We start from the raw sequence: 13,678 nt of genomic DNA on the forward strand, positions 1-13,678 counted from the left end.
CATGAGCAGAGCAGACACGACTGCTGTTGGTTATGTTTACGTGGATCTGGACTGTCTGCCCTGGTCAGCAGCACCAAGGTGTAAAGACTACTTTAAATTGATTTTCCCAGTTTGTCTTACCGGCCATACTCATGGCACGTTGTTATATTTAGTTGATGGGTATCATTCGCTCTTTGTTGAAAAGATAAATCAATAAATCTGGTTTGACCTCTGTTTGTAACCAAGGCCAGCGAAGCTTGTGAGCTCTTTATTTTTTCTCTATCCTTTCCTGCCTCATCCTTTGATGATGCTCTGAAAGCCTCTGCAGAGAAATCAAGGTTACAAAATCCCTTTGAGGATCTTTTTTTTTTTGTAAACCTTACACCATGATGCTTGTTTCTTGAAATATTTTTGCTGCGGTTGTTTTTGGGTAAAAAAAAAACCCCCAAAAAAACCCTTTAGATAGCTGTCTGATTCCGACTACCTTACAGTGCTTTTAAAAAACTATTCACACCCCTGAATAATGAACTTTTATTGTATTTCATTGGGATTTTATTTGATAACATCATGTTATCAAATAAACTGCACAGTTGTAAAGTGGAAGAAAATTAATAATACATGTTTTGTTTTTGTTTTTTTGGCCCAATGAATTTGTGAAAAGTATGGCATGTTTTTGTATTCAACAGCTCCGAGTAAATACTTTGTAGAACCTTTTAGCAGCGGCGGCGTTTTCAGGTGATGGATTGAACTGTGCTCTGTGAGATGTCCAAATCTAGGATCAAAGGGATCGTAACGCATATGGACTCAACAGTTTTACTGGAAAACCTCACATCCTTTTCCTTTCACTTTACAACGTACAACTTTGTATCAGTCTAACACATAAAATCCCAGTAAAATTTGTCAGTTTATGGTTGTAGTATGAGGAAAAGAAAAAGGGAAAACATTCTGAAGTAATTAATATATTTGGAATCCACTCTGTATTACCTGTAGCCCCTTTTATATTATTACTAATTAAACAAATGCAAAAAGTACTTTAGTTAATAGGTAATGAAGTGACAAATACTAGATGACAATTCAAATTTGCTACCTCTGTGTAGTAAAAAAATAAAATAAAATAAAAACTACAGTTCATACAGTTCAATGTGCTTTTTTTGGGGTCAGTAACCTATTTTAAATCTGCAGCCCTAAAGGAATGACTCCTTAGGACAGAAATACATACAGTTTCACATATTCTGGAAACAACACTCTGGGCTACATGAGTTTTTTTTTTTTCTCAGTTATTTATTTATCTTGATTCAACTAACATTTGTCTGAGAGAGCTGCTGTGGCAAATAAACAACCTTAAGAGTCACATGCATAAAAAAGTGAATGAGAACAGGTGATGTGGAGATGATAAAAAAGACTATGTGTAAAGTGTATTGTGCCTTAGAGGATGTTGGTGTTTGCTGTGGGAAGGCTGGTTAAGTAAACTATTGCTTTATGCAGTGATTGTTTAAAAAAAAAAAGAAAAAAAAAAGGATCAGATGTGAAGAGATTTTTGTAACATGTTCAAGGCGGAGCCCTTTCAATTGTTCTGCTGCTCTATGACACAACACACAAAATTACATCACATAACCGTATTCAACCAGTCCGACCACATGCTGATCTGTACACTGCAGTATCATTAGTCAGTCTGCACCTTGACAAAAGCAATATCCAGAAAACAAGAACAGTAATTTACTTTCACCCTGAATCTTGGTTCAGGGGGGAACAAGCAACACCTGTTGTCATTATGTTTCTATACAACCCGACATTTTTCCACTTCAGACCACAAGTATTGTTTTGTTTTGGTGCCAAACACTTCAGGTGGATTCTTTCATAAGAAACGTGTTCGAGTGGAACATGATTATCAGCGTCGTGCCACCATCCTGCTAACGATCTACATAATCCATGTATGCTGTGTGAGAGCGTCCTTTTCTAGAGAGATTAAAACAAAAAACAAACAAAAAAAAAACAGTAGCTGCTGTAATGAAATTGCACATCCAAAGTTGAAATAAATATATAAATAAATATATTAAATTTTGACACTGAATAAATAACTGGAGGGTAGCTGGTGATGTTCATCATGGCTAATCCCTGCGCGGGGGTAATATCATGCGGTCAATGAAAGCAGCCCAGCGTGGTTAGAGAGATAACAGCCATTTTTCTGCATGTGTGTCTAATCAGTGCCAAGTAAAATGTGTAATAACTTGGATTCTCTTGCTGAGCTTTAGAATAACATCAGGTTACGTTTTTCTTGTTTTTTTTTTTGTTTTTTTGTATTGTGCAGCAGTTAACATTACATTCTGTCTCATAGGTTAGAGAGCTGCACAGAAAGAGTCAGGCAAAGCACAGAGGCTTAGTGTTTAAATTATCTCCAGTTTCTACAGCGGGACAGCAATAGATAAGAACCATCACTGGGTATTGCAGATGGACGATCTGTCAATCAGAGGAGAGATTCCATTAAATTATGAGGCGTGGAATAACTTTGTAAAAATGATCAGCTGTACTGCGTGATTACTACTGATGTCTATCGTTAGGGCTGCAGATACTCTCCTCGGTGGTCCAGTTAATGTTTGACATGAGGCTACGTAATAATGCATCAGATACTACCAGCTGTACTAAAGATACTGGGTCCACATTGCAACCAGGCAGAAAAAAAAAAAAAAATCTTGTGCTTTTCATTTGCCTACAATGACTTCAGAGCTGAATGTTCATTTCTTTTTTTTTTCTTTTTTTTTTTTACATATATCACATTTTCAGGGCCATGCATTAATGTTTATACTTTTTTTTAACTCGATTTCTGATGCTTCTTAATTTTTTTTTATTTTTAATATTCATATACAATGGTATTTAGCCAATATCTGATGCAGATTTGATGTGCCCAGACAAAATAAAACAACAGAGTTAGGATTTAGATATATGGAGAACCAAAAGTGCCACAAAGTAATACATAAAAACAACCAACAGAATTTGCCTAAATGGGTCATGATTACATTTGTTAATGTACTGCGATGTATTGTAAAGTAGTTTGAATTGTCATTGAGATTACCAATAAGACTTTAGTGGTGAATGGATTCTAATTTAGCAAAAGACCATATTTGATTAGTAGCAATATTTATTTGTTTTGTAATGTTTACTTGCTTGTCTGTTGTTCATAAAGACACTGAATATCGGCCATTCACTCTTCAAATGTCACCAGAATCTAGAATTTGGACAGTAAAAGTGAAAAGAGCTGCAGTATTTCAGAATCACTGACACATTTTTAAAGAGCTGCATTGGATCAGCACAGTAGTGAATAGATTCTTAATTACATGACCTTATAAAGAATAGGTTTCCTTAAAAAAAAAAAAAAACCCTAAGGAGTGTGAAGATTTTATTTTAATTAACCTAAATTTTTATTCCAGCCGTAGAAGCATACCAAGGCAAATCCTATGAAATCCTAACACCCCCAAAATTAGGAGTGGCTCCTATCTAGACACTGCTTAAAAAAACTTTCTGGTGGTTTAAACATCCAGCCTGTTCCTGGTGGTGCTGCTGTAGTATTAATCTAGGTAAGATAGTGGAAGCGCACTCAGTGAATTAAATGATAAAGGTTCTGCCATAAAAGACTGTTTAATTTGTTAAAGGTGGTTTTCCCAAATGTTTTTAATCTCCATTTGCCCTGCGAGAGATATTTTGTTTATATGCAAGAACAATGATCTGAAAGTTGTGCACATAAATCAGGAAAATCATCCTTTGTTACAGCAATGAGATAGATGCCTAACCATGTGAGTGTAAGAATTTCCTTCAGACCAAATCCGTCATCTTCAGAATATCTGCGTCAGCTCCGCCTGCGGACTGACGGGCATGCAGAAAGAAGAGAAAAACTAAATTCATTTTGCACTGCAGCACAAACTCATTAGATAATTAATGACATGTTTTCTTAATTATATATTTGGTAAGGTATTTTTTTCTCTCTAATAAATAAATTTCAATGTGGCACTTTTGGGCCTCTGTAGGAGTTTGACCTTTATGAATCTGAGCTTGAATGAAAGATTCTTCATTTTGAAGGTGCCGCAAACTAAATGTTCTCTTAGTAAAGTCTCACACATTCCACCAGTATTCTGCAAGACGAGTGCAGACAGTAAATGAGCTTTATCTTTCAGTTTCAATAATTTAATAGCTTTGCATTCACACATAAATACAATAGTTCAGTGCATTTTCCCCCAGGCCTCCGATTGGTCTCATATTTGTTTGCTACGTATAAACCCTTCCTCAAGAGAAAACCCCTTGTTAATTTTAAGTGCTAAGAAAAGTGTTAAGTTTCTGGATTTCTATATTTCTTAAGTTGAACACCAAAGCTGAGTTTCTCTTTTAAGTGGCCCACTGTATATGCATGAGTTTTAATGATGGCGTAAAGTTGACGATGATAACCCAACAGGACATGAAGAGAAGAGTCAATACAGGTGAACTAGCAGATCAAGTGTTCATAAAACTCCTAAACCAGTTAAATTAAATTACAGCAAACATTTGTAGTTATTAAAACAACATTTCTTCCTTGCTGAAAGTGAACTCAACTTTTTTTTTTTTTTCGTTTTTCTTCTAAATCCAGCACTGATGATGCGTTCCACATCCTGAACCTCCTTTTGTGTGCAATGTGCAGATCCTGGTCTGTTTCTTTCAGATCCTTTGCGTTATTTGCGGAGGAAGGATAGTTTTCAGACCTGCTCGCTTGTTCCCGTCTGCTGGCTGTATGCTTTTCATATTGTGCTGTCCCACCCAACCCCCGGAGAAGGTGCAGGAAAACCTCGTTAGAGATCCGTCCTCTTTGCTCTTCAGTGGTAAATCCGAAGAACGACTGCTGCCTCTGCCTGCTGTGCTTTAATATGATATAGTTGACATGTTTTTGGTCCATATTTGAAAAAATATTTTTAACCCATGTCGTATTCCTCCATTTTGTTTCCTTAGAATTAAGACTTCATCACAGTTGAACAGTTCTATAGAAACCTGACTGTTTCTCTCCCTCCCCCCCACCGCAGATGCAAGGCCCACCACCTGCAAAACAAAACAATTAGTTAGCTGAGAAGTAGCGTTCATGTTTAATTTAACTCCATTACCCTCTTTATTTCAGAGAGCAGCTGCTGTAATAAAACAACATTTATTACAGTTGCTGCACAGTTTATTAGAAAACATCAAAACACCTGTTCCTTTCATACTGTAGCCGCAGTGCTGTGAAGAAGTGTTTGCCCCTTATAATGTTTGAAAAATCTGTAGCTAATTACAAAAGGCTGACTTGAATTTTACCGGCCACACAAATGCCTTATTTTTTTTTGCCAAACTAGTAGAATCACAAAATCACTTAAACAGACCGTGTTTAACAACAGGAAGCAGGCTAAAAGACCTCAAAACGGAGCACGCCTTATCCCAAGCTATAGAAATTCAGGGGCAGATTAAAAACTAAATTAGTGATGGTCAGAAAATGATCCCTCAGCCATTTGTGAGACTTGTATGGAGGAACAAGGGTCTATCTGTGCACATTTCTGCTCCAATATAGCATTAAGTGGTCATCCAAGTAAAAAATAAAAAAAATAAAAAATGCACCACAGGCCTTCAGTTAATGACAAACTTCCCAACTCAACTATGAGACAGATTCTGGATAAAAATAGTATCAATGGGAGAATTCAAAGGTGAAAATCACTAATGACAAAAAAGAGACACAAGGACCTGCTCATCTAGACCATCCCCAAAACTACTGGGAAAATATTCTGTGTACTGATTGGAAAAAAGAGCAAGTCCACCTCTGACTGCCTGATAAAAATGAGCAAAATTATGGTTTTAGAGTCAAAGTCCGAACTTAAAAATTATTAAAATGCTGCATTTGCTCAGGTTATCTGTATCTGATAGAATTTGTTGAAATATTGGCAAAATTAAAATGTGACAAAAGAAAAAAAGATGAAATCTATAAAGGTGGAAATGCTCTTTCTGCACATTAGTTAGACAAAGTAGAATAATAATAATAATAATAATAATAATAATAATAATAATAATAAATTCCTCCCTTTGATGCATCACATAGTTTCAATATTTACCAGAGTTTGAGGAAAGTACAATCAAATCTCCATGTTCGGATCTGTGAATCCTTTCTTCCCCTCATTCACAAGGACGGGTTTCTCTGTCCTTGTATGCCAAACGAGAATCTGGTAAAAAAAAAAAAAAAAGCATGGAAACACAAACAGCAGAAACATTAGTGACATGCTGTTCTCTTAATGCACTGATTCAGCCTCATGTTCTTCAACTACAGACGATTCTGGACGCTGCTCCAGCAGTACATTCACCACCACGGGGCCTGTCTATGTGTAAAGAGCTACTTGAGCGTGAACCCTGCAGAGTGAAAGGAGGCAGTGTTGAAACGGGTTTTCTTACAAATTTAGCACAGCCCTTTTTCAGCTTGTCCTCTTCTGACCACAGAATAATTGCTTCCTTCAAATGACTGACAGCTCTAAATTATTTGTTGTATAAACTTTTCCCTTTGTGGCACTGCTACAGTTTTCTCCCCGGTTCTTCTGGATACGTTTTTGTTCCATTACATCCTCCAAAGTCTTCATGCTGGCTTGCTTTTGCCCCAGAGACAGAACAAACACGCAGGAAAACGCTTGCAAAGGGTGGGGGAGAGAGGGGGAGGGAAACAAACTCAAAGTGTCAAGCTCATTTCCCTCTTCTCCCCTTTGTGTTGGTACCCTTCCTTCTTTCATCTTGCCTTGGCAGCAGTCATGAAATATGCATGAGCCGTGCCAGGAGCCCACTCCCTCTCTGCTCAGGTGTAGTGAGGAGGCGGGTAACCGTGACGCTCGCATCTGAAGTGGACGATTATAAGAAAAAGACATGCACATACACGACTTAACCCCCACCCCCTCCCTTTTGCTCCATCTTCACCACCCTTTTTGTCCATCTCCTGCACTCATCTGTAATCAGTGTGACGTCTCTGCCTCCTTCACCGAGTCCAATTCAGTTCCGTGAGCAGTTCCCTGAATCCCCTCTTTTCATTTAGGCCTGTGAAAGGCAGGAGAGGAGCAGGATGAAAACCTGGCTGAGAGTGCGTCCCTTCCCTTCCCCTCCTTTTCTTCTCCGCTCTATCTTTGTCTGTGTGTGTATGGGTGCTTGTGATGAGGACTGGCTTGCTGAAGGCCTCTGGCTGACTCCTCTTTGCCCGGAGAGAAAGCTTAGCGAGGTGACCCAGAGCAACAACTGCAAGAGGGAGCGGTAAAGCTGGAGAGAAAATAGTCCATCTGCACCAAGTGCTTATGGGAATAAATGCTTTTTTTTTAGTTTAGTTTAGTTTATTTCAGACAAACCTTTCACCGACAGTGTAAACAACACAAAGTACATAATATATTTCTTAAAAACACATCACATCGGTGATTATGAGTCTGAAAAGGAGTATGATGAAGTATAACTTATGTAATCATACCCCTTTTCCAGCTGTAATTTATCACAGTATTTTCAATGTCCAATATCCTTCCTGACAAAGGAAATAATAAATGTAATAAAATTTCCTCAGCTAGATGAAAATAGTGCAAACACACACATACATATTTGTACACATACATATATACATATTTACATATACAAACATATACACACCCATCTGCTTATAGGCAAAATACACAGCTATTTACATACCTTTATATATTTACCCACACCTGCACCAACATGCCACCTACTTGATGACATCATACCTAAAGTTTTAATTCCCAGCCAGGATTATCCCCCTTGTTCTTCCTTATACCTTTGAATAATAGCTGTTTTGAGACCTTTCTTAAAATGTCTCATACTTGGACTTTGCTTCAGCTCTTTAGAGAGTTTATTCCAGATCCTCACACCAACACCAGAAATGCACAATGTTTTCATTGTTGTACGAGCCTTCAAAGTTCTGAAGTTAAGGTTTTCTCTATAGTCATATCCCCCCACTCTATCGATAAATAATTGTTGAATCTTTTCTGGCAATATTTTGTTTCTGACTTTAAACATGATCTGTGCAGTTTGAAACTTTTTTTGAAACTAGATATATTAAAGAATGTATATAGAAAAGGTTTTTCTGGTTCCTTGATTAGCAACCAAAAAAAAAAAAAGTTTTCTATAACGAGCAACGGCTATGCTGTATTTTACTGATGCATCAAGGATAAAAGGGGCTCAAGCCCCCTGCGCCCCCCTCTGCACGTGCCTGGTGCATGTTAATACATAACGACCCATATTTTGTACTTTTACTGTTAAAATACACAAATATAAATGTTTCTAGAGGGAGTCTCAAGTTTTAGCAGATTTTAGCATTTGTTGATTTTCACCGTGAATACTGGGGGTCCATAGAGGTTAAATTAGCAGTCGTTTTTAATTACTGTGAGCCTCATGTCAATATTTGTGTGCTTCGGCAGTGCTTGTGCTTCTTCTTTAAAGTTAAAAGAAGCCGCTCAGTGACTTGCACTGAATATGGAATGCAAGTATGTACATTTGAGAACCATTTTTCCATGTTTATTAAAAAAGGCACCAACGGAAACTCTGTTGAGAAACAGATTTCTTGAAAAATAAAGTTTTGATGTTTTAATGATGTTTTAAGAGGACTTCTTGCAGTGTCCTCTGTTGCTGCAAGAAAATTTTATTTTGTCGCTGTGATCAGGATAACATTCATTAAAAAACCCAAAACAAAACAAAAAAAACATGGTCAGCACAGCCATTTAGGGGAATTTCTAAAAGACTGGGGGAAGGCGTTAGATTTTAAATGTTTTTTTGTCATTTGTGCAAACATATGAAATCATGTTGTTTCTATTGCTTGTTTCTTAAAATAATATAAACAATATTTTTAGAACCACCCCGTTTGCGGTTTTGGTCATGGTTGACAATGTTCACATCATTATCACATCGTTAAAATGACACTGGTGGCATGCAAGCCTCTACATTTATTGCTACGCTAAAACTCAGATGCAGCAACCGGAGGGGGGAGTATGTGTAAATTATTTTGCCACTTGATTTTTTTATTTATTTTTTATTTTCAACAGATTTAAATTAAATCTACATTCACTAAGCATTTAACATAAAGTACTTTATAAGATTAATGCTTTATGTTAATTAAAGCAGTGAACATGAAAACGAATAAATAAATGAATGAATGAATGAATGAAGAAGTTCCCAACTCAAAACCAATTTCCATCCTGGACCTTATTTTGCAGATTTTGGACTGTGTCAAATACAGTTAAACTGTTTTCAGTTGAGCTGCTGAACTTTCATGATCATAGAAAAAAAACAAAACCTGAGGTTACCTTAGTGCAGTTGGCAGCTTTTGGCTCCAGGTCATTGAGTGTTACAAGTTCTCGGAGCAAGCTACTCTCCTGGTAGCCTCCCTTCACGCCGCGGAGCTTAAAGTACGCCTGTGGTTTGGCGAGGATGAGCTTCAGGTTGATGGCGAAGCCAGCCATGTCGATGGCAAATGGCCGGTGGGGGTCGAACACCGCCTTCCAGCCGTAGACCTTTCCGGCTGCGTTTACCTTGGGGGACTCGTAGCGCAGGCCACCCACGAAGGCCACAGGCCACACCGAGACTTTCCGAGTCGACCTCATCTAGCCGGAGGAGAGGAAGAGGGAGAGAGAGAGAGAGAGCATATTAGTGATCTGAAGGAGCATACATGACAGGAAGACAGTAGTTTAGCCTCAGTCAGCAGCGCTGCAGCAGAGCATGGACGGAGATGATTCATTCTGAAAGACGGTGAATATTGACCGTGCTGCTGTACCAAGTGCAGCTGACACACTGTTCAAGGGCTGCAGTACAATAAGATAATGAGGCGCAGCCATCTTAAGAGGGAGTAAACACGGGCAGAGCCAGGAGGCTTTAAAGGAGCAGAGCTATTAGAGAAAATGGCTCAGCTTCCTGGTTGGCTCAAAAGATTCTTTAAGGTGGAACAGCACCATCCTCCTTTTTACTTCCCCCTTGTTTGGTCCTTTAATCTTCTGCGATCAAGCACTTTTGCCGCCCTCTCCTTTGTCGGTTGCTCCTCGGGTTCTTGCCACTCTGACAAAAAGCTGCAGCTGTAATAAAAGGTGCATTTTTATAATGAGGGTCGAAGAGGATTTAGAAATTGCAGAGGCATTTAGTCAAACTCGATGCAGCAGAAATAATGATGCCTCTCAAGTACCTCTGCAGTCACTGGTAAGATGCAGTGCTCGCCTGCACTGATGGAACAAGCAGACACATCGGACGCATTCGTACCTTTTCCGTTTCTGCTGAGCGTTCAGGTCAGGTGATTTAGGAGGAGCACAGTTTGAACATTACGAAGCGGCGGAAAACCTTGGGAGATTCATGGATGTGAGCTCCTGGGAGAAACAAGTAGCTGAGTCTGTTCTAATGAGCTCTAGGAAGTAATGGTGACACTGAAGAGATACTGGGTTTGTATGTGTCTACGTGCATGGTTGGGCTAAAAATATCCATTGGTCACATTTTTCTATCCAACATCATCTCTCATCACACTCTTATTCTGTCTTTTTGGTCTCCAGCTTGCTTTGTCGGCTACACAAACCGTTTCTCCCCGCGCCGTTTCAAGGATGAACGTTCTTTGGCAGGGAGTAAATCCGTCTATCGTCTGGCTGCGACGTCACTTGCCAGCTTCCTTCTTGCAGATATGTTTGCACCTTCCCCCACAACAAGAGAAAACAACAAATCAGGCCCCTTGCAGGTGGTGTCAAGAGGTTTGTCACTCTCCCATCCACGCTGGAAATGTGAAAATGAGTGTTCCGCTTGCTTCTTCTGGAGGGAATATCAGCCGGAGTGAAACTGACACAAATCCCCTCTTCTGCTGGCAGCCAAGCAAATGAAAATGCAACCAAGTTTCCCACCGCCTCACTCAGGCGAATATGATGGGTTTGTACACAATTCCATGTGTGGTGTTGCTCCAGTTTCGCGAATGCATGCCAGTCTCGGGATTTAAGCTCAGTTTCCTGCTCCAGTTTGCTAGGGGCCTACAGAGACACAGTACTGTGTTTGAGATGTTAAGACTGAAGAAAGAAACAAAGTCCTTTGGTTGAAAAGACACATAAAAACCAATTATTCTTCTGGATTGTTCAGTCCTTAAGGATATTTCGGGAGACAATGGAAACTGCCCTATACACTTCTCTAATTTGTGGAGTCTATGGGTTATTATCCAAGTGAAAGATTTTCATAAAAGTTTCTCAGACTTTTCTTTGTTTCGAAAACATAATTTATTCAAGTTTAATCACTCCCCAGTGATTAAACTTGGGTAAACTTCAGCAAGCCCAGACCCGTTACATTCTTGTTGCTGAGAGGAGACAAAAACTAGCCCAAAAACTAAATAAATTGACTCTCCAAAAGTTTAAAATTATAAGCCTTTCTTTGATTCAAGACCCTTTGAAATTGTTGATACTTTGGATAAACAATTTTCTACAAAAACACAACTGTTTTTTAACTTGTTTTGTTATATTTTTAAGTATTAAAAAATATAAACGATTTACGTTTTTATTTTAAAAAAATATACGATTTTTGTGGTAAATTACTTTGACCATCTTGGCAAAAGGTTTGGACACTTCTGCTCTTGGATATTGACACAGACTGCAGATTTTGTACTGCTCGCTTTGCTCCCCCATTAATAACAGCTAAGGTTGTTAGCCATCAGTGGCTAACAACCTTAGCCATTAAGGTTGTTCGGAATGTAAGCGCTATAATCATTTTGTCTTTAATTTAAAATTAAAATAGTGCTTTGTTTTGAAGTGACTCGTTGTCGTTGCTGTGCTTATTTCTTTTTTTTACATTGCTATTCATACATTTATATAGCTTTGGCTTTTCTAAAAGTGGAGATAGGAAGTTATCTCAAAATTGACAGGACTCCAACAATCAACCATTCTACGGGGCTTATCAGCAACTGACCAATCGGCGGTCGCAATTTGTATCGTACACGCACCTATCTGGAGGAAATGAACCTCCAGATAGGTGGTTGTCAGTGGTTGCTAATGCTAACACGCTGCGGTCATAAAGATTTTGAGGAAAATAATAGGAAATTATGATTCAGCTATGTCAGTAGAGAACATGCAAACCTGACAGCTGTTACCCAAAGTGTGTAGAGGCGCAGAATTGAACTTGTTACATTTTAAAAACCCAAACAGAGTCTGGAATAATGCAAGAGATGAACCAAGGCCTGCCTGCAGCCGACCTCACGTCCACTTGAATGAAACTGTGATCAACACCTACCACATGTTGTCTGCCAGAAGGTAACTGATAGTAAATATCCCTTTCCATTGTCATAAGGACACTTACTGATAGTCAAATCAAAGATTAATAAGTGAAGGTAGTTATCCTTGATTGTATGTGTAAATTCCAATGGTAGCACTATGGCAGCTTGGAAACGTGCTGCAGTAGCTGTGGTATTTAAATTTAAGAACCTTTTTATGCTACTGTTTATTTTTAAGTATTTTCCTGAAGGCAGAGTTTCACAAGCTTGTATCATTTAAATCATTACTCACCCGCTTTGTACGTGCAAAATAGTCTGACAGCTTTCACACTCACATCCAAAGAGACTTTGTGCCCCACATTCTTCCTCTGGCTGCAAAAGACTTGGGCTTTAACGTTTCTCCGTTGTTTCACATAAATAACCTTGTAGACCTGATGCACGACTCGTTAGAGATTTTTATTATTTTTTTTTGCTTGTTGTCTTTGCCTGAGTGTTGGCTCATAAGGCAAAATGACTCAAAAAATGTCTTAGGTAAGGCATCGAGTTTCCCTACTTCCGCCATTATTACATAGTTTGTCGGATATTCGCTCTACTTCCGCATGGGGACGGTGTCGGCATCAGTTCAATTTTTATGCATCCTTTATTCCATGAATGTTGGATATTTTTAAAGATTGCTTACTAAGTGAAATGGTGACAAGGGACAATAACACTACAGTATACTAAATAGTGAATTAAAAATAAGGCTTTGGAGGAGAACTTTGCATGCATCATTATTCTTTTATTAAGTATTCACAAGATTTAATTAAGGACTGACCTAAAAAGTATATTCACATTCAAGAATATATTTATCATTGTCTATGTTGCTGCAGTTGATGGATTTAAATATCTTAGTGTGCATTCATGAAAGCAGCATAAAAATGTTCTCCATTGCTTCAAAATCTTAGCAGTATTACTTGTTTACTTATTGTTCTCACTCTTTACAAATCAAACTGTTCTTGTCTTGAAATTTATGAAGTTTAAATAAATTTAAATTAAATTCAAAATCTAGTAACATAAACATATACAAACATGAGTCAACCTCCTCCCATTTAAACATTCGTCAGTTAATTTAAATGTTGGTAAATGGGAAACTTTTAATTCATAAATGCTTATTTTTTTCTTTCTTGCATGTAATTTGAAATTTCGAAGATGAGCAATATCTGGTTTGCACACAATTAGCACACTTTGAATTAGCATTGCAGCCTGTGGTTGTTACTGTCTTATTGACTATGAGTGAGTGCTGGGGCTCGTTTGTGGAAGATTTTCCCTTGGGGACAATAATGTCTGAAGTGTAAGACTCAAAGGATCAGCAACATGAAGACCCTGTTGAGAGTGCTTTTCATATAAAACTCCTATTAAGCCAGGGGTGTCAAACTCAATTTCACCGAGGGCCACTTCAGCATATTGGCCCCCTCAACGGGCCACATTGACGGTACA

General features: G+C 38.3%; 1 protein-coding gene across 4 annotated transcripts in view; it reads right to left on the bottom strand.

Moving 5' to 3' along the window:
- Nucleotides 1–1,133: 1,133 nt before the first annotated feature.
- The window catches only part of LOC103145365 (galactosylgalactosylxylosylprotein 3-beta-glucuronosyltransferase 1), a 99,875-nt gene continuing 87,330 nt past the window's right edge, over nucleotides 1,134–13,678 (bottom strand). For all 4 annotated transcript variants that reach the window (XM_016676737.1, XM_016676736.1, XM_007562771.2 and 1 more), the window contains 3 exons: nucleotides 9,291–9,587; nucleotides 6,069–6,176; nucleotides 1,134–5,034 (listed from right to left, as the gene is read on the bottom strand). In XM_016676737.1, the coding sequence (XP_016532223.1) occupies nucleotides 6,090–6,176; nucleotides 9,291–9,587 (384 nt within the window). In that variant the 3' untranslated portion in view covers nucleotides 1,134–5,034; nucleotides 6,069–6,089. The remainder of the gene's footprint in view (nucleotides 5,035–6,068; nucleotides 6,177–9,290; nucleotides 9,588–13,678) is intronic.

Source organism: Poecilia formosa, unplaced genomic scaffold, assembly GCF_000485575.1.
Source record: "Poecilia formosa unplaced genomic scaffold, Poecilia_formosa-5.1.2 Scaffold141, whole genome shotgun sequence".
Taxonomy (NCBI): Eukaryota; Metazoa; Chordata; class Actinopteri; order Cyprinodontiformes; family Poeciliidae; genus Poecilia; species Poecilia formosa.